We start from the raw sequence: 21,018 nt of genomic DNA, 5'->3' as shown, positions 1-21,018 counted from the left end.
GAGAGAAAGTAACGCAAAGGCAGATGAGAGGATAGGTGTAAAAATCAACTGGAAACCATATCGATGTGCTTTATGGAATACCCTGTTGCAGTTTTTTTAATACACAGAGATGAACTATTCGGGAAATCATCACAAACACAGGCTTATGCTTTTTACAGCAAGTATGTGAGTGAACAGAGGTGGATTAGAAGGTCTAGGGGGGAGTCTATTGCGCGGAGTTTGTGACCGTCTCAATGATGGAACATGCATTGCATCATCCCACAAAATTGGTGGAAGGGATTTTTGTATTTTATTTATGGGTACAGAGATGATTAATTGGGTTGCTGGAAGTACGTGAGGCACGCGACAATGTTTCTCCCGGTGAGCATTTTTCGATTCAACTATCAATGGGAATCTCGGGCTTTAGTCATTTTCTTGTAAAAAAAAAAAAATTCTATTCAGAGAACTTTGATCAGTTATAGTCGATGAATGAATGATTCAATTGATTCAATGAACTGGTTAACAGAATAGATTAATAGTTTAGGCATAAAACGTTAAAACAATTAGCAGAAGGGCTTTAAAAATGTTTACTAAAAGGAGGGATACTCTTTTGGGAGTATTGATGTATTTCTATTGCTCTAAAATATGTTCTGATACCTATTTTATAACATAAATAGCAAATAAAAAAATCATAAAGCTTAGAAAAAAAAGTACATCGTCTGTACTTGAACCGAAGACTTTATGCATAGAAGCTCAGTTCTCTACCTATTGTACTACGAGGTTTCTTTAAAAGCATTTCTACTTACTTCTAGAAATTGTTGACAGATTGAAAGGAAAGCTTTCAGAAATTACATTTCTTGTTCAATGTTTTCGAATCCACCAGGAATTTTTAGATTATGCCTATCTGAGATATCTGAAGGTTAGGATTTTTTATAATTGCTCAATTACTTATAGAAAAAAAAATTAAATTCAAACAAAATTATTGTTTAAACTTTCTTTGTTCTTTGAAGATGATTTATAATAAATTTTTTCTTCAAAATCGATCAAGTAGATATTTTTAAAGATGGCGTCATTTTTTCAAAACAAAAATATTGATAAACAATTTTTTAAAACAATTCTCACTGAAATAAAATGAATGAATGCTTTTCCTGGATAAAGCATTCAATAAAGTCGAGCAGATTCCAAAAAAAATAAATTAAGCATAATTTTTCCAATTTTTATAGCATGAAAAGTGTCTCAGCTAAATAATCTCATTTCAACTAAAAAAAATCGTTAAATTCATAGAAATTCAAGAATTGCGAGACAAGATTTTCTTGCAATTTTTCTGAAAGAACATAAATCAAATAGAAATGTACTTTTTTTGTGTAGTTCGACTCTGGAGGATCATGCATGAAGGAAGAGAGAAAAAAATGATCTTGTGGAGTCCAATTGCCCACACAGACTTTTGTCAAGAAGTCACATTTTGATAAACTTCCCCAGCACATTTTTCAAGTGAATTTTCTGTGAAAATTTAAGTAAGAAATCTCATGAATTTCCCGTGAAAATTGTAATTTTCCTCCTGCCACAAACAACATGAGGACATCAATCGTTTTTGTAGGCATCACTGTGATTTCTATGTTGTACATAAATTCAGCCTTTGGGAGGAATTCGGGCAATTCCATCACCAATCGATTGGACTATGTGCTGCAGGAGGTTTTCCTGAAAGTACCGGAAAAGCCGGGAAAGGTTCGTGAAAAAGATCCTCCGGATGCTGCAGAAAGTGGAGATGTTGGGGATGATCAGGGAACATTTGTGGATTACTATCTTGTGGGGAATACAGCATATCTCCAGAATGATTATTCAATATGTTCGTACTTCTTTGAGAAAGCCATTATGGAGTATCGTGATTACGCCAATGTGGTGGCAACATGTCGCATTGGTTGTGTCTACGAGACTAACGATGGGAAGCCGCTCTATGAGGAAAATCCGGAGAATCTTCATTTTTTCGATTGGATTGTGCGGAAGACACTCTGCCTGAAGAAATGCCTCTTTCGGGATCTCCCGAAAAAGTATAGATTCTTCGAAGTAAATGATGCTTTCCGGGAAATTTTTCACAGCAGGAAACCCTATGAGTACCTCCAGTTGTGCCACTACAAGAATAATGAGATCGAGAAGGCTGTAGCAGCTGCAGCAACAGTCCTCGCCATGTTCCCAGAGCACAAATTGAGCCTCAGCAATCTAAAGTACTACACAACACTCCCGGAATTCCATGTGGATTTCCTAAAGGATGAGGAAGCAAAGAAATTTGTTGCATTCTACCAGAAGGGAATGGATTTGTACAGAGAATCACGATGGATGGAGTCAATTGAGCAACTGGAGATGTCACTGAAGATGTTCCTCAGAGAGGAAAACATGTGCAGGGCCTTCTGCGAGGGTTCCTTCAATCAGGGATGGTATCCGGACTTTATCACATCAACTGCCAACCATTTCACATATAGCCTGCGTTGCAAGAAGAATTGCACGATAGACATGAGCATTGTGGGAACGCAAAAGTATCCGGATGTTCTTCCAAGTCACTACGAATACCTGCAGTTTGCATACTTCAATGTGGGTAACATTGAGGAAGCCATAAAATGCACCGTGACCTATTTAATGTTCTTCCCGGACAACCAAATGATGCAAGAGAATCTCAACTTCTACAGGAATCATCCAGAAGCCAAAGAAGAATTCTTCATTGAGAGAAATGTGAGTTTTTGTGCTCTGATGTGCATATTTTTAACCATTCAGAAGCCAGGTTGGAGGGTCTGGCTGTGACCTCAGAATTGTTTTTTAGATGGAGAACATTTTTTCTAACTTAAAAAGACAAAACATTGAGCTTAATTAAAGGGTAGTCTAGCAAAGTTTGGGCTCAGTTTTGATAAATATTTTATTGATCAATATTTGACCTACGTTTGACAAAAGTTTGACGAAACAACATGTCAAAATTTTACATTTAATACATTGTTCACAGTTACAAATGAAATTCAATATTATTCTCTAGCTAAATCCCCGTTGATGTGTCACCTTTCATTTGGTTTTTACTCGATTAAAGCCAATTCAGTAGATCCTGAAAAAGCGGAAAACAATGTTTCATCACCGCGTGAAACATTGAAACATTTGTTTTTGATGTTTTTTTCCTTACGATCACAATATTTATTTATTATGAATGTTCTTAGACGGAATTTCTTAGCTAAAAAATAAAATAAAGCCAAAGGACACGCTTTATTTACGTAATTTCAACAGATTTATAACTTTAAAAAAGCAATAAAAATCGTTATAAATCAATAAATAATTGAAATCATTAAATCGTTTGGGTCACGGTGAGATCCAAAGAACACGAAATGGTTAAGAAAATATTCAATAAAAATGAAAACATTCAAAATGTGTCCAATCCACCAACACTTTAAAGAGACCCCCAAAATTTTCAAAGTCTTGGCTTCTGAAGGGTTGAAAATTTAAAAAAATTCTTGCTCGCAAAATTATTAAGTCAATTTAAATTATTAATTATATTTTTATCCAATTAATTTCTCATAAATAGGAAGCCCTCGAGTACTACCAAAGAGCACGCTATGAGAAAAGTCTAATGCAGTTCATCAATGAAGAATTTGCAAAAAGTGTTGTGGAGATAAATACCAAAGACGAAAAAACGCAAAATATCTGATTAAATTGATTTAATTGCAAAAAAGTCATTCCAATGCGGAGTCTCCTTGTTGAGTTTACTTACCCCATTTGAGAATTTGAATAATTCTTTTTTTACCCGCCACATGTCTCCACGGAGTTAACGACACAGTTCATAAGTTTTCTACTGGCATACGTAGTCAAAACAACATTTTCAATGGAAAAATTATTGAAAAAAAAATTATATTAGGTGCCTATTGGAATTCAATGAAAATGGGGTTCAATTGCGTGGCTTTATTGAATAATTAGATGGGAAGAAAATTAATGAAATGCAATAAGTTCTTTTTTTGTAAATATGCTACGCTCCGCTCAGGAACTTTTTGCAGAATTATTTGAATATATGCAAAATTTGTGCAAAGAAATGGATTATATAAAGGGAACGTCTTGCAAAAATCAACCTCAGTTGTTCACTTTCTTTCGGATTTGTAAGACACAAAGGGGTGTAAAAGTGTTAAATATATAGGGAGTGGTTGAGTGATTTTTAGTGGACTAAGAAACTTTTTTTTTATGGGAGTGTAAGAGATTGGGGATAAAACGTAGAAAAAATGGTTCTCAGTAAGGAATCTTCCGATCTCAACGCGAGGTGTTGTGCTCTGGATCCAGGGGATGAAATTGTGATATCAGGAATAGCTGGACAATTCCCAAATTCAGATAGTATGAATGAATTTGCAAAGAATTTGTACGAAAAGGCGGAACTTCTCGAGGATATAGAGTCCCTGTGGAAGGAGCTCTTCCCCGAAATGCCCGAAAAGTTTGGACAGACGAGCAATGTCCGAAAATTCGATGCAACCTTCTTTGGGGTTCACTACAAACAAGCCCATTTAATGGATCCATCCCTGAGATTCATTCTCGAATGTGCCTACGAGACAATCCTAGATGCTGGTATTCATCCATCAATGTTCCGTGGTAGCCGAACGGGAGTTTTCATTGGATCAACCTTCTTGGATATGGATAAAATATTTTACATTGATAAAATCGTCGGTGGAGGTTTTGCCATTACGGGGTGAGTAATAAAGTCTCCAACATAATTGGAAACATAATGTATTCCCTCAGTCAAAAATCCAAAAATGTAAATTTGTATTAATTCAGTTTAGTTGGAATTTAATTAGAATTTCTAATAAGTAATTGAGTGGAGAATGGTATTTAATTAACCTTGTTGGGGTCATTTTTCTTTCTTTTAAAAGAGATATGACGTTGGTTTATCATTTAATTCGGTTAATTTTCCTCCGGAGTTTTTTATATTGCAAAAGAAAATTTTTATGGCACCCTAGACACATGACAAATTTTTAATCTAAAATGATGGAAAAATTCAATAAAAAGAAATCTTGATTCTTTAAAATATTCCTTAAAAGAAACCTAATTATTACCAAAAAATTTATAGTATTATGGCACCATAGACACATCCCAAGAATATGAAATTCTTGCAATACGTATGTTAATTTTACACTATCGATGCGAAAGCAATTCAGAAAGTTGAAGCAAAAATGCAAAAAAAAATCAATTCAGAACTGATTCTTTTGGAAATTCTAATGAAACCCCTTATAACGTGTTGCAATTATGGCGAAAAATACTTTATGGCACCTTAGACATAATAGTGAATTTGACGCTTTCTCACAATAAATTAATATAAAATGTTGTTTAAAATGCAATCACGAATGTCGAAATTCAAAAAAATAAGAGCTTATGACTTTTTAACACTGGAGGACAAAACTGATAATCTCGGCTAATTTGACTCTTTTTTTAAACCGCCATAGAATACAATCTATCCAACTTATCTTGATAAATTCTACATCTATGTGTAGGTAACTTCAAAAAATTGCTTCAAGAAGTTCGTCCAGGAGTTCGTCTAAAGAAAATGTGGAAAAACGTTTTCTTTACAATTATAGAAATTTATGCTCAAAGATTAAGGTTAGAAATTCGTGTCCTCCATTTTTTGCATTCTTTACATAAATCTTGTCTATAATATTGTGGAATCGATTAGGATTTTATTATTTCAATAGCCTATATTAAAGGTTTTCAAGAACCCACTCTTAAAATTCAATAAATCTTTGACGTCCTTTTTTATAGCACAAATTGTGTCTTGGCTAAAACCTAAAAAATTATTCAATTTTAAAGATTTATAAAATTTTTAATGTATTTTTTTACATAATACACCAAGAAATCTTAAACTTCTTAAAATATTCATTTAAAGAATTTATTCAAACAGTCGTTTGTTTTGACGAAAGTGCGTATATGCACCTAAGTAAATAGTTTTAAATAATTATTCTGAACTACCGATAAACAATTGAAAATTATTCAATATCCAACTGTGGCTATGAAATAGAATTTAAACTTATTTTATATTCCGGAAATACTTATTTGGGTTCAAAAGTGATGGAATTCTAAATTTTTCCTAATGCTACTGAGAGCATATAAAAAGGGCAGCATTGCCCAAATTGTCTTTAGTTTCGCGGGGGATTCGTCTTTCAGTCGTTGTGCTTAAGTTTTGTGGGGTTTTGTGTTAATCTTAAGTGATTAGAAGATTTTGGGGGGTTTTGTGTGTGTTTTTTCTTTACCAAAAAATGGATAAAATTGTGTCGCCGAAGGAACCGATGGATTTATCCATGAGGAGTCGTGCAAATTCTCCTGAAGATGAAATTGTGATTTCCGGTATATCAGGGCAATTTCCCAAAACACGAAATTTGCGGGAATTTGCAAAGAATTTGTATGAGAAAAAAGATCTTCTAACTGATACTGAATCTCTATGGAAGAGCATTTATCCGGAATTTCCTGAAAAGTTGGGAAGATCGAGGGATTCGCGAAAATTCGATGCAACCTTCTTTGGGGTTCACTACAAACAGGCTGATTTAATGGATATAGCTGTGAGATTTATGATTGAATGTGCCTACGAGGCAATTCTAGATGCTGGAATTCATCCGTCTGGTCTCCGGGGTACAAGGACGGCAGTTATTGTTGCATCATCTTACCTGGATATGGATAAAATATTTTACATTGATAAACTCGTCGGTGGAGGTTTTGCTATTACTGGGTGAGAATTTAATTTTCAAAATAAATCGTACGTTGCTATAAAATTTTACAGTTGTGATAAAACGAACAAACAGCGCCCTCATCTTTCGTAAAGCGTCTATAGTAATCGCGATGGTGAATTTTAAGAATTTAACACAAGAAGAAACAATTATGATATTTAGGGTAAAGTTAGTAATGACGCATCCGCAATTTTCTTTAAAATTGAGTTAAAATGTATTTCAAAAAGTGAAATATACAATGAAAGGGTCGTCACATGCTATAAATATTAAAAAAAGTGCAAAAGAGGTGAAAATAGAATTACTTGAATATGTAAAATACACAAACTAACTCTCTAGATCCCCTTTAAACTTATCTATACATTTAATTGGCTCAGAATAGACGGAATTCGGGCTTTTGTTTCAACTCATATTTTTTCCCCATCAGATGCAATCGCGCCATGTTGGCCAATAGAATTTCCTATTCGTTTGGCCTCCAAGGACCATCAATGCACCTCGATACTCTCTCAAGTGCTACCCTAACTACCCTAGATGTGGCATATTCAGCAATAAGGAATGGACAATGCGATGCTGCCATTGTGGGTGGTTCGAATGTCATCCTGCATCCCTACATTACAGCCCAGTACGCCCAAATGGGTACTCTCTCACCGGATGGCATCACGAGAACTTTTGACAAGGACGTCAATGGCTCCACACATAGTGAAGTCACATGCTGTATCCTCTTGCAGAAGGCGAAGGATGCAAAGAGGATCTACGCAAAGGTAGTACATTCAAAAGTCTCCCATTCTGGGTATGTTGAGGGTGACATTACACAACCCAGCAAGGAGCAGCAGGTGAAACTTTTGCAGCAATTCTATCGGGAAATTAATCTAAGTCCCACTGAGGTGGACTACGTGGAAACACACTGTGAGGGAACCCTCAAGTATGATACAGTGGAAATTGATGCACTCGATGAGGTGATGACACCTGGTAGAAAGACACCCCTTAAGATTGGATGTGTCAAGTCGAACATTGGCAATTCACAACCATGTGGTGGAATTTCGGGCATTGCAAAGATTATCATTGCAATGGAGAATAATTCTATACCGCCAAATATGAATTTAACCACACCCCATCCGGCATTTAAGGCCATCACCGAAGGGCGTATGCAGGTGGTTACAGAACCTGAGACAATTAGCGGGAAGAATCTCATGGCGGTGCAAGCAATGAGCTTCACAGGAGGGAATTCTCATGTTCTCCTTGAGAGTGTGGCAAAGGATAAAGTGAACAAAGGTATACCGGATGATGATCTTCCGCGTGTCATCACGTGGTCTGGAAGAACAGAAGATGGGGTCAATGAGATTTTTGACTATATGTGCTCTCAACCACTTGATGCGGAATTTGTGGCACTTGTGCATGAAACACAAGTGGAGACAGCCTCGAATAACATCTTCCGTGGCTATGGGGTGTTTCAGAAGGGTGCCGATGGTGGAAATGCTGTATCTCTCAGCCGTGAAGCTCAACATTTTCCAGGCATTAAAAGACCAGTTGTGTGGGTTTTCAGCGGCATGGGAAGTCAGTGGACACAGATGGGGAGCTCCATGATGAGTATTCCCATCTTCAGGAAGTCCATTGAGTTTTGTCATGAGGTTTTGCGTCCTAAAAATTTGGATCTCATTCATTTGCTCACATCAGACGATCCAACAATCTACGATAATATTCTGCATTCATTTGTTGGAATTGCCGCCATTCAAATTGCCATTGTTGACGTCCTCAGGGCTCTTGATATGCAACCGGATGTTATTATTGGTAAATATTCTGTTTTTTGTGTTCCTTACGAGTAGTTTTCATATCACTCCTTCATGTTTATTACCAAATTATGCCTAAAAATTAGTAAGATTGGAGAATTTCATCCGGCTCAAAGGACCAAAATTTCTGTGACAACACTTTTTCAGTTTTCAGTTTTTATCTTAGTAATGCACGAGAAATTGGGGCTTTCTCCAACATTTTTTCCATTGAGAAACTACGAATAACTATTATGTTCTATTTTGCGATTTTCAGCTCCTTCTTCCTTGTATTATACCTATTATTTTTTCTTCCTAATCGCCTCGTATCCTTTTTATCAACATCCTGGGTTGATTTTAGTGACATCTAATCATGTTTCTTTAATGTTTCAAGCTAGAAAAGTTTCATTTTAATTTCTAAAATCCGCGGGATAACCTCAAATTTTAAATTTTAACAGTTAATTAACGGCGGAAATGAATTAAATAAATTCTTACTAGGCCATTCCGTGGGAGAACTAGGCTGTGCCTATGCGGATGGATGTTTCACAGCTGAAGAAATGATCTTGGCAGCCTATTCACGTGGCAAAGTGAGTGTGGAAACAGAAAAAATCTTTGGTTCAATGGCAGCCGTTGGGTTGAGCTATAAGAAAGTCCGCAATCTCCTGCCAGCGGATATTGAAGTAGCCTGCCGCAATAGCTCAATCTCTTCCACTATTTCCGGTCCGGCAAAATCCGTTGAGACCTTCGTTGAGGAGCTCAAGAAGCAGGGGATATTTGCAAAGGAAGTTCCCTGCTCAAATATTGCCTACCATTCGCGCTATATTGCCGATATGGGACCAAAATTGCTAGAATTGCTCACAGAGGTGATCAAGGAGCCGAAGAAGAGGTCGTCAAAGTGGTTGAGTACGAGTGTGCCACAATCGCAGTGGGAAATTGAGGCGAATCAGTACAGTTCAGCTCGCTACCATACAAATAATCTCCTCAATCCAGTACTATTTGAGGATACATTCGCCATGATTCCCAATAATGCGGTTACAATTGAAATTGCTCCCCATGGGCTTCTTCAGGCCATCATTAAGAAGTCTAAAACTCAAGCAATTCATATTCCACTAACACAGCGTGGGAATCGCGATAATGCTCTGTTCTTCCTCTCAGCACTTGGAAAGTGAGTTTAAAAAAGCTCCAAAGTTGGTTTTCTGGTTCTTACTGAAATTTATTTCTTCCTCTTAGAATTTTCATGAATGGAATTGATTTCCGCATGCAGAATCTCTATCCTCCTGTTGAATTCCCCGTGTCACGTGGTACCCCAATGATTGCACCACATATTCATTGGGATCACACAACAGATTGGTATGTTCCACCATTTAGCTATGAGTATGGTTTCAAATCAGGACGACGCTTTGTGAAAGTTAATCCGGAACTTCCTGAATTTTCCTTTATTTCTCATCACGTTATTGATGGTAAGGATTCTTCTCTTAAAGGATCTTTTGTAATCTTTTGCCTGAAAAATCCTTTATTTTTTTTAGGGAAACTCTTATTCCCTTCAATGGGATTCATTTTCTCCATTTGGGAAACATTCTCCCTCATCAACGAGGGTTTCTTCTACGACACTGATGTTGAATTCTCCGATTTAAGATTCCATGAAGACTTAAACTTGAGCACTGAATCAGAGAGGAATCTTCTTATTCTCATACAGCAGGGAACGGGATATTTTCAGGTAAGTTTATTGAAATAATGGGTCTTATTCAGCTACCAAGAAATCCTTGAAATTAAAAAAAGTTTAAAAAATTTATTATATAAAATTTATTTATTTTTACAATATTCTTTTCCCGGAATAAAAAGGTTTGCGATGCCAATACACCTTTAGTTTCCGGGTATATAAAGAGTCTCGAACCAGAGACAACTCTCATAGATTTCCCGGAAGAATCCAACTTGGACTTCCCTATTCTGCAAAAAAAAGAATTCTATAGGGAGCTCTACCTTCGTGGGTATCAATACCGAGAAACATTTCAACTTGTTTCCGAGGGTAGAAGTGACGGAAGTGAGGGGAAGGTGATGTTCCGGAATAACTGGACAGCTGCATTTGAGAGTCTTTTGCAAATTTTCACCATTGGCCAAGACACCAGGGATTTGCTTGTACCGAAGTTCATTAAGAGTATCCGAATTAGGCCTCAAGACTTCCTCAAAGCTGTCAATGAGAATGCGGGGAAGATCAATGTGAAAGTTTCCAAGGCACTGAAGGTGATTACGGGGGATGGGATTGAGGTGGCCGATGTGAGAATGAAGATGCTGCGAAAGAGCCAACATGAAGGGGTGGCTGTGTCGGAATACACCAAATTCATCCCACATCTTCCAACACCGGAAATGTCCACTCTCAATGCTGCCCGTGTGTGTGTTCAGAGCTTCCTCGATAGTTCCATTCGGGGGAAATTGAAAATTGTCGAAGTTGACGCATGCGAGGGATCCAATGAGATTCTCTCGCATTTTGCTGCAGCTGTAAATGATTTACCCAATGTTTCGGGGCTGCTTGTCTTCCTCTCTGCACGCCCACTCACAATTCGTGGGGTTCACGTGGAAGCTGGGAAGTTGTCCTCAATGCAGAAATGCAGCATTATCATTGGGAAACGTTGCTTCCACGCTGGGGGTTTTCTCGAGGATGCCCTGAGGTGCCTAGTTGATGGGGGTTATCTCATTTCGCGTGAGGAAAAGTGCTTCGATGTGAAAACAATTATTCCCCCATCGGAGCTCAGTATGATCCTCTATTTTCCAACTGAATGCGAAACTCTCGTTGTCTGGAGGAAATCTTCCCGGAAGATTCTCCCCAATACAACAGTGCTGGAAGTTACGGGGAATTTGGATGAAGATTGGTTACACAAGGTGCATGATTCGGCAAAACATGGCCAGGTGACATTGGTATCACCGCGTGATTCCAATTTTGGCATCACAGGACTCGTGAATATGCTGCGCAAGAAAATTCCTCATCAGACAATTAGTTGCTTCTCAATTGAGGATCGAAAGTTTGGGGATTCAACGTACAGGAAACAGGTGAAACTATCACTGGCAACGAATGTCTACAGCGATGGAAGATGGGGAAGTTTCCGGCAGTTGAAACTCATTGAGAAAGTAAACCAGGAAGCAACGTCCAAGGCGAGTTTTGTTGAATTCATTGCTCCAAATGCAGAACTAAAGTGGACTATGGGAAATGTTGGGGACACGTGTCCGGGAAAGAGGATGATTAAGGTGATGTACTGTGGCCTTAATGTGCGCGACAGGGAGATTCTCAAGGGAGAGTACCCAGTGGAAGAGATGAAATTACCCCGACATGAGACTGGAATGGTTTTGGGATCGGAATTTGTTGGGATTGATGAGAATGGAAAACGTTGGATGGGTGTGGTACATCATGGTGCAATGGCAACACAAATTCATGCCGATGAACACTTCACATTCCCCATCCCACAGCAATGGACACTCGAGGAAGCAGCCACCGTCCCAATGGCCTATCTCACCGTCTACACGGCATTCTTCTCGAGGATCAATATAAAGGTGAAAAAATCCATCCTCATTCATGCAGCCACCGATGAAGTGGGAATTGCAGCAATAACCGTAGCTCAAGCCTACGGGTTGGAAGTTTTTGCAACTGTGGATTCGCAGCCAAAGAAGGAATTCCTCCAAAATATTTTCCCCAATTTCCCCGAAGATCACATTGGATGGTGCTCAGATATTAGCTTTGAAAGCATGATAAAGCATAAAACAAATAACTCTGGTGTACATTGTGTCCTTAATACACTCACAGGGGATAAATTCACAGCATCCTTGAGATGTCTAGGACTTACGGGGAAATTCCTTCAAATTGGAAAATTGGATATGGTTGAGGACAAGGGACTCGGTATGGGTTTCTTCCTTGGGGAAATTGATTTTCAAGCTGTGGAAATTGATGGAATCTTCAGGGATGACTACGAAGATCGAGAGGTGAGGAAGATTTTTTTTTAAAAATTTATTCAAGAGAAAATCCTTGGCTGAAATAAATTCTAGAAATCAAAGGCTTGGACCTTCATACAAAAGTCCCGGAAAGCCCATCCCGTCCCAAGAATCAAGAAAGAGTTTAATTGAATTTTGTACTTAAGATTAGAAAAGAATGTTTCAAGGAGAAACTTGAAGTTTGTTCACTATTTGAATTAACTTTTCTTCCCGGAAAGATTTGATGTGTTCCCGGAAAGTACCATAAGTGGCTGAAAGTTGTGCAGGCAACCTTCTCATTGCATTAAGATGTTTCTAAGGGATCTGAGGAACTTTCTTTTCAACACCTGGCTGATCCTTGATTACATCTTTGTGTCAAAATTGGAATCTTTAAAAATACTTCACGTAATTGAAAAAGGGACTTCCTAAATGGACAGATTTTGACCCAAAAATTAAATAAAGGATCAGCTGGGTGTTGAAAAGAAAGTTCCTCAGATCTCTTAGAAACATCCTGATGCAATGAGCGGGATGGCTACACAAGCTCCAGCCATTAATAGCACTTTCCGGGAAGCACATCCAACTGTTTTAAGGATCAAACTTCATCTCAATTTACCTGTTCTGTGCCATTAGATTCGTCTTGCCAAGTATTAAATTAACGGCATAATTTAAATTTTAAATCCCCAACAGAATTATAAAATAAAAAAAAATCCTTTTTTACAGGACATCATTAAACTAATGCAGCAGGATATTGAAAGGGGTATCGTTCAACCAATTTCATCGACAATTTTCAAAGCAAACAACGTAAATGAGGCATTTGATTTTTACATGGGCAACAGTCGCATGGGGAAGGTCCTTTTGAAGGTCAGGGAGAGAGAAACATCCAAAGTTAGCCTCCCAATTACCATCTCGCCACGCTTCAGTGCCAACGAAGGGAGTTCCTACATTATCTTCTGTGGACTCGATGGGTTTGGATTTGAATTTGCCGATTGGTTGGTCATTCGGGGCGCTATGAAGTTGGTCCTAACATCCCATGGAGGGAATCTAACAAACTATCAACTCTACCGCATGAGGTAAGGATTTCATTTTTGATCCTGAATAGTTTTTTTTTGGTTTAGTTTTTGGTGCAAAATGTGAGATTTTGAGAGGAAAAATGAGAATTTTTAGATCATTGAAACTTCATAAGATCCCCACAAGTAGCGCTAAGATCAGAAAAAATGCAAAATTTAAAATTTAACGGAAAACATTTTAATTTTTCATTTTTTTTCCTATAAAATTCTTTCCCACAGACTGTGGCAAAGCTATGGCGTACAAATTCTCTACAAATTAGAAAATCAAGGCACAAGAAGTGAATGCTTGGAATTGATTGAATTAGCTGGAAAATTGGGTCCCGTGGCTGGGATCTTCAATGCATCCCTGTGCAGGGAGTACGACAGAGATGACTACTTTGACGGCACAGAGGCGGAAATAAGTGTTCATCCAGTGAAGAATTTTGATGAATTATCTCGGAAATTCTGTCAAAATCTCCTCTATTTTGTCATCTTTGTGCGTAGATCGCAAGATGGGGCGGAGATTGAGCTGTGTCGGGCAGAGATGACAATATCGGCCATTGAGAAAATCACCGAGGAGCGTTGTGAGCACGGACTACCGGGGAAAGTAATTCATTGGGGTTCGCTTGAGGGAAAAAATCCCCCAGCAGGTGTTCTCAAGCAGAAAACCTTCTCATGTCTTGCGGAAATTGATAAGCTTCTCTTCTCACGCGAAACCATCCTCAAGCACACAATACTGGACAAGATGAGTCCGAGAGAATTGAATATTCTCGACACGGTGAAACGTGGAATGGATATTACGGAAATTAAATGCCTCGACGTTCCCGTGCGGAGTCTAGCGTACAATTATGATATGATTCTCAATCTTAAACGTCAAATCCTCAAAGATTTCGATTTGTCCTTCACAACGCTCAATTTCCAGACACTCACATGCCGGCAACTTCTTGCAATTGAACGCGAGAGAGCGCGCGAAAATGAGGGACACCTCATCCTGGCCAATGATACAAAACCCCGAGGGTTGGAGATGCTCCTTCAACATCTTATGGACGTAAATTCAACGACTGAGCGGAGAATTACGCGAATTCCCAGTAGGGACAGGAGTACAGAGTACAAATCATGCGTTGTCTTCATTCCGGGACTTGTGGAGATACTTGAAACTGATTTAGCCTATCTCAGTCTCAACATTGCTCTTCCGGTGTTCTCCCTGCACATTACCGAAGACATTGGGTTGTTGAGCATTCCTGAACTCGCCAAGGCAATCTATCCGGTAATGATGAAAGATTTTCCTTAATTTTTTTTCAATGAAAATTCAGTAAAGATTGACTCAACATTTAGTCAATGTGGGATTGCATAGATTATCAATTACACATTAATTTGATTGATTGACAAGAGTTGTTCAATTATTGATCAATTTGATTGAAAAACAAGAATTGTTCAATTATTGATCAATTTGATTGAAAAACAAGAATTGTTCAATTATTGATCAATTTGATTGAAAAACAAGAATTGTTCAATTGTTGATCAATCTAATTGACAGTCAATAATTGCTGAATTATTGATCAATTTGAATGAAAGACATGAATCCCTTGGCTGACGCAATCGGAAGGAATTTTCCTAGAAAACCAAAAACTTAAAACATTCCGTCAGATTCTACTTGAGAAAGACAATAATTGCTCAATCGTTAATTAGTCAGATTGATAGACAATAATTTTTCAATTATTGATCAATTTAATTCAAGCATAATAATTGCTGAATTATTGATCAATTTGATTGAGAGACAATATTTGCTGAATTATTGATCAAATTAGTTAAGAGACAATAATTGTTCAATTGTTAATCAATCTAATTGACGAACCTAATTGCTCAATCGTTGATTAATCAGATTGATAGACAATAATTGCTCAATCGTTGATCAAGTTGAATGATAAACAATAATTGCTCAATTCGGGATCAATCAGTTAAAACCAGCGAAGAGATAGAATGAAAATTGAGATGCACCTCTTGGTTAAAAAAAAGTATTTCTGTGGATTTTGCTTTTAATAAAATAATCCGTTGTATTCAACAGCCATGAAATCCTTGAAATCGTGGAAATTTTCAGTAGAAATTCTTGAAATTTAAAAGATTTCTTGGTCATTGAAAACGACTCAGAATTAGAAAAAAACTGAAATTGTGATTGATCAATGATGATTGAACATTAATTAACCAATAATATATTGATGAAGAATATTTTGTAAACAATTTATCAATCAATTATCTAAAAAAGATTGAGTTAAAATTGACTCAAAATTGATAGTGTTAATATTGAGTTAATGTAAGTCCACACAGTCACTTATTGAGCAATCAGATTTGACCTGGGATTGGTCAATCCATGATCAATAAAGAGCAATTAATTAATCCACATGATTTGACTCTATTTCTCAACGATTAATCAATTCTAGAGCAATATGATTGATTCAATCATAATTGAGCATTTGTTGGCTCAATTCAAATGCTTCCCAGAAAGTTCTTGATTTCTTGTTTAATTAAACAGGACATCAAAAGAGATGCCTTGAAGACATCAGAAGCCTTCTACCTCGTCAGCTACTCCTTCGGAGTGTACTTGACCCTTGAGTTGGCTACTCTGCTGGAAGCCGATGGGATTCCTGGGCAAATTCTCCTAATTGATGGTGCTCCGGACTTCTTCCGGCAACTCCTCACTGATCAACTTGAAGATGAGTACACCGATGAAGATGTTGAGGTTCTCATTGTGCGGAATGTTCTCCGAATTGTCTTTCCGGATGAGAATCCACGGGAATTGTGGCCCAAGTGTGATGTACTGAGTTGGCGGGAACGCGTTGAGAAGCTCGTGGATGTGTGTAGGAATCAGTATGTGTACACAGATGTGTACATCCGGTACATTGCGGACTTCCTGCACCAAGGAATACGCCACATTCTCAATGGAACAGGTAAAATTGCACCAATTTCCACGCCTATCACCCTCGTACGTCCCACAGATGTCTCCGTAGTGGACATTGAACGAGACTACGGGATGGCTAAGCTGACAAAGGGGAAGTTCCAACTAAGATTCATTGATGGGGATCATGCAACAATGCTGCGGAATAGGAGTCTCATGAAGATTATCAATGAATTCGATCCACGCCTAAAGGCAAATCGAGACTTTGAGGACTACATGGATATCTAAATGGGGAGGGGGTAAGAAATTTACGGGGAGGGTGGATTTTTTTTTCTTTAACAAATTCTCTTTTTTTAGGGGCAGGGTTTTCTTTCTTGAATAAAATCGCGCATCTTGTATTTTATTGCTTTCCAATTTTATCACAATGCCTCTCAATGTCCTTTAGTTTTGCAATGAGTGCCTGTAGTTCCTCTGTGTTGCACGTGAAGTTAGCTATTGATTTTGTACTGCCCAATGTGCTGTCAACATCCTCCAGGGATATCTTGTAGAGCAACTCTCCGTGAGTGTTTAGTGATGTGTGCGATTGAATGCTACAGGACATCTTCCAGTTGGCATCAGCAACAAAGGGCTCCGTGTAGCCGTACGTTGAGAGTTTGGCGAGTAGATCAGGCAGGGATAATTCATATTTCCGGGCTATTTGGCCAGATAGGGACTCCCCGGCACCGTGATGATTCACCAAATGCCTCAATTCATTGCTGGTGAGGTTGTTTTTAGCCGCAATCACCACAAGACTCACCAAAGCGTATTCAATTAAAGCTACTGAAGCTTCCACTGATGCATCAGGAGCATCTTCTGCAACTCTTCTATCATCTTCATCCCCTAAAATTGCAAAAAACAAGACCATTTAGTAATGAAAAATCTCTATAAAGCATCCAGGAAACTCACCAACAACCCTCCGGAAGCTCTTCTCAATGATCCTGTGAGCTACCTCATTGTCTGAAACATCTCTCAAGGACTGGATCCCCTTGATAACCACTGGGGATAATTTAATAGGGTCTCTCTCACAATCCCCAGAATCTTTTTCCATCAAAAGAATTTATTTTGTCTTGTCGTCTCAGCTTTTTGAAGCTTCTCCGCCGCATTTGGCTCACACCACTTGAATGATTAATTTATTACGCGTAGTGAAAATTTACACAAACTGGGGTATGATTTTAGCTGTGTTTCTTTCAGACACAGCTTTTGTGTACCGAGCAAAATCGAAAGTCGTCAGATCGGGCTCAAACTTGGGATGAGCACGAATTAGGGTCCCCACATTCCAAAAAACGTATGCGCCAAAAAATTTTTTTTCCGGCCGGCCGTCCGTCCGTCCGGCCGTCCGTAGTACAACACTAATTTACACTCCGTGTAAAAAATGTCTGAGTGCTGTAAAAAAGTCTTCCCGGCTGGTACAAAAGTGATTTTTACTAAATATTTTACGGATTATTAAAAATACAAAAAATAGAACAAAAAAATCCGAAATTGAACCAATAATCAGACAAGAAAAAAAGATTTCGTTCAACCTCAAACTTTTCTTAAAAAATTGAAAAACGTGAAAATCTTAACTAATTCTATGGAACACGAGAAATCATAAAATGTTTCGCAGAACATTTTGAATCAGAAACTAGATACACAGAACATAGGTAAATGAGTAAAATGTTTTGCTAAACTCAACTAAATGTGAAATTAGTTCCATAGACCATAAGAAAATATAAAAAAGACAGAACGACTTAAATGCGAAACTAGATCTACGGAACATAAGAAACCACGGAAAAAATTTGACAGATCGTAAAAAAATTATAAAAATTAGCTTCACAGAACATAAGTTACTTCAAAATGTTTTTCAGAACGTTTTATATTCGAGACTAAATCCACAGAACATTAAGAAACCAGGAAAAAGTTTCACTAAACCTTTCAAAAACCCGTACCTAACTCTACGGAACATTATAAACCAGAAGACTATAATTCCGTTTATTACGAGATATTAAAAATTTTGCAGATAATGAACAAAATGGGAACCATATCGTTAAGAATTTAAAATTAGTTTTCAATGAATTTGTAAAAAGATTTCAGCTAATATTTTACTTTAGCTCTTGCCGGGTTATAAAATTACATGACTTTTTATTACATCGTGTAAAAAAAGAAAATTTCACATAAATGTTAAAATAAATTCTAACGATTACTCTTTAGTGATTCAAAGGATAAGCCCAAGGATTTAAAATTTGGCATTAAATTTTTCAAGCAGTCTTAAAGGTCTAAAAAACACAAAAAAGAAAAAATCTTATAAAAATGAAAAACAAAAATAGAAGAAAATTTAAAAAGAAATCAAAAGCTCTTAAAACATCTCCTTGGCATAAATAAATACTCACAAAATCAGATATCTTGGATAGGTACTTCCTGCTCAGAAACTAGTTAGCAAAAAAAAAAAAATTCTCCAAATCTCCCCACTTTGTGTGCCTTCCAAGCGCACGATGCTGTGAAGAAAAATCTCGGAAAAAATCTCTCTCATGAAGATATTCAGCTTTTCCATGGACACGCAGCTGTTGCGTCAATTGGGGGCGTTGGAAGTGTTCTATATTGGTTTTTACTATTTTTCTTACAAAATGCTAAACCCCATTGCGATGCATTTTGGCTAAGTGAGAGAGAGAGAGGCAATGTAGAGTGGGGTCCTACGTCACGAGATTGCAGGCGCGCGCGTGTATTAGATAAATCTTCTCGCGCGGCATTTGATGCATTGACCCCGTGCCTTTTGGTGCCACAGACACAATCGCCGTCTGTTAGCATAACTCGCTGATTCCGCGCCAGAGCTCAACTCACGCACACACGAGATTGCCCCATCTTTCGGGTACACCAACCACGGATCTTGCTGTTGTTGCAAGCACAACATCAGGAAAATCAACAACATGATGCTGTGGTGGCGTTGTGGAGAAAAATTGAGCAGAATTAGAGGCTGTAGTGGATGGAAGAAAGATTTTTAAATGATAAAATAAAGTTTTTAAAACCCTTTTTATGTTTGAAGCCCTTCAATACAATCATATTTGATCGATTTAAACAAATTTGAAAGGAAGTTATTTATTTAAAAGATTTTTAAAATGTTTATTAATTTTTAAAATATTAGTTCGTTCAAATATTACAAAGAAATAAGAAGAAAATAATGAAAATTGGGGGAATTTGGATTGTACGATTATTAATCGATTATCTTTAATCCGTTTGTGATAATTGGTACAAGAGACGAGATCCCAACATTTTTTTTTCAATTCAGATTCTTTTTTTTTTTTAGAAATCTTTGTATCAGTTTAAAAGATTTTTTAAATAATTTTTTGCACTCTTACAGTTTTTAGATCTTCACGATTTACGCGACATTTAAATAATTTTAATATTTATGCAATACCTACAGATACGACTTTTAAGAGGTAGAAGATCAGACAATTTTTAACCATTTTTACCATTTAAGATTTACGTGATTGGAATGATTTTGATCATTCTAACATGTTCTAAAAGTTCTAAATGATTTTAACGAATCTTTCTAATTTCATTTTAATTAATTTGTAAGATTTGATTAAAAATTATAAATTCTAGGCATCTTCGACGGTTTAAGAGATCTTAACCATTTTTGCGATATTAACGATTTATACGTTCTAAGAACGATTTTGACAATTTTAGCAATTATTTGAATTTGGGCGATCTTAACGATTTCGAAGAATACAATGATCTTGCATTTATGCGTTCTTTGCAATTTCAAGCGTTTTAAACGATTTTAACATTTCTAGTTCCCGAATTTGCACGATTTTAGTAATTCTTTCTTGTAGTTTCTGCAAGTTTTGCGATCATTGCAATTTGGGTAATTTAGAAAATTAAACACGTTGCAGAGCAGACCGACAATTTTTTTTTACGATCCTTAGTTCCTTAAGGCGTCTACTGATCATTAAAAAGTTAAAGAGTTTCTGCCTGCTTTTGTAATAAAAATGGTTCTAAGTGATCTTAAAGACTTTTTAAGGTTCTTACTACTTCTATAGTTTTTTTTTGCAATTTTGAATAAATTTCATTGATTTTTTTTAAAATGATTTATGTGTTCTGAACGATTTTGAAATTATTTTAATTCCTAATGATTTCCACGGTTTAAAACATTTTAATAATTACTTGATCCGTTTCGATCGCTCTAATTTACACAATTTGAACAATTTTAGCATTTTTTTTTCTGCAATCTTGAGAGATCTGAAAGATCAGGAGAGAGATCTTAAAGATCTTCAGGAACTAACAAATTGATCTCTTCAATCCCAATCCATTGCAATTCAATACATATTTCGCTTGGCCCATTCATTATGAACCTATCTCAAAAACGCAACTTTTCAGGAGAGCCGATTTTCTAAAATGTATGAGAAACTTACATGTTTTGCCTTTTTTCTGGCTCCAACTTAGCAATTATCACACGCAAATGATGGTATTCACTCACTATTACCATTTAGAAAGCACTGGCACCCCAAATTATGTAAAATAATTAGCAAAAAGTGCGAAAATATTGCAAAATATGCAGAGAAAATACTTTGGAGGTTCTTCTTGCACGGATTTTGAGAAAAAAATTATGTGCCGGAGTGTTCGGCAAAGCTCGGGTCGACCGTCCTTCA

The 21,018-nt window shown here is 37.1% G+C and overlaps 3 protein-coding genes across 4 annotated transcripts; 2 read left to right on the top strand and 1 right to left on the bottom strand.

Moving 5' to 3' along the window:
• Positions 1-23: 23 nt before the first annotated feature.
• Positions 24-3,686, top strand: LOC129795874 (prolyl 3-hydroxylase 1-like). 2 transcript variants are annotated; one of them, XM_055837395.1, is made up of 3 exons: positions 24-161; positions 1,348-2,703; positions 3,536-3,686. In XM_055837395.1, exons 2-3 carry the CDS (start codon positions 1,552-1,554, stop codon positions 3,656-3,658), a joined length of 1,275 nt encoding a protein of 424 aa, XP_055693370.1. In that variant the 5' UTR covers positions 24-161; positions 1,348-1,551; the 3' UTR covers positions 3,659-3,686. The 2 variants fall into 2 exon arrangements, with proteins under 2 accessions (XP_055693370.1, XP_055693369.1); XM_055837394.1 differs by having other exon boundaries at positions 24-360.
• Positions 3,687-3,801: 115 nt separating this feature from the next.
• On the top strand, positions 3,802-16,755 carry LOC129795831 (fatty acid synthase-like). Its single transcript, XM_055837323.1, has 9 exons — positions 3,802-4,678; positions 7,126-8,486; positions 8,960-9,626; positions 9,692-9,921; positions 9,988-10,178; positions 10,304-12,430; positions 13,139-13,488; positions 13,705-14,731; positions 15,995-16,755. Exons 1-9 carry the CDS (start codon positions 4,221-4,223, stop codon positions 16,643-16,645), a joined length of 7,062 nt encoding a protein of 2,353 aa, XP_055693298.1. The 5' UTR covers positions 3,802-4,220; the 3' UTR covers positions 16,646-16,755.
• Positions 16,737-17,546, bottom strand: LOC129795906 (COMM domain-containing protein 3). Its single transcript, XM_055837455.1, has 2 exons — positions 17,303-17,546; positions 16,737-17,236 (listed from the first exon to the last, which is right to left on the bottom strand). Exons 1-2 carry the CDS (start codon positions 17,442-17,444, stop codon positions 16,758-16,760), a joined length of 621 nt encoding a protein of 206 aa, XP_055693430.1. The 5' UTR covers positions 17,445-17,546; the 3' UTR covers positions 16,737-16,757.
• Positions 17,547-21,018: the final 3,472 nt, after the last annotated feature.

This window comes from Lutzomyia longipalpis, chromosome 4 (assembly GCF_024334085.1).
Source record: "Lutzomyia longipalpis isolate SR_M1_2022 chromosome 4, ASM2433408v1".
Lineage (NCBI taxonomy): Eukaryota > Metazoa > Arthropoda > Insecta > Diptera > Psychodidae > Lutzomyia > Lutzomyia longipalpis.
The sequence above is the reverse complement of the archived record's forward strand: the minus strand, read 5'-3'. Positions and strand labels throughout refer to the sequence as shown.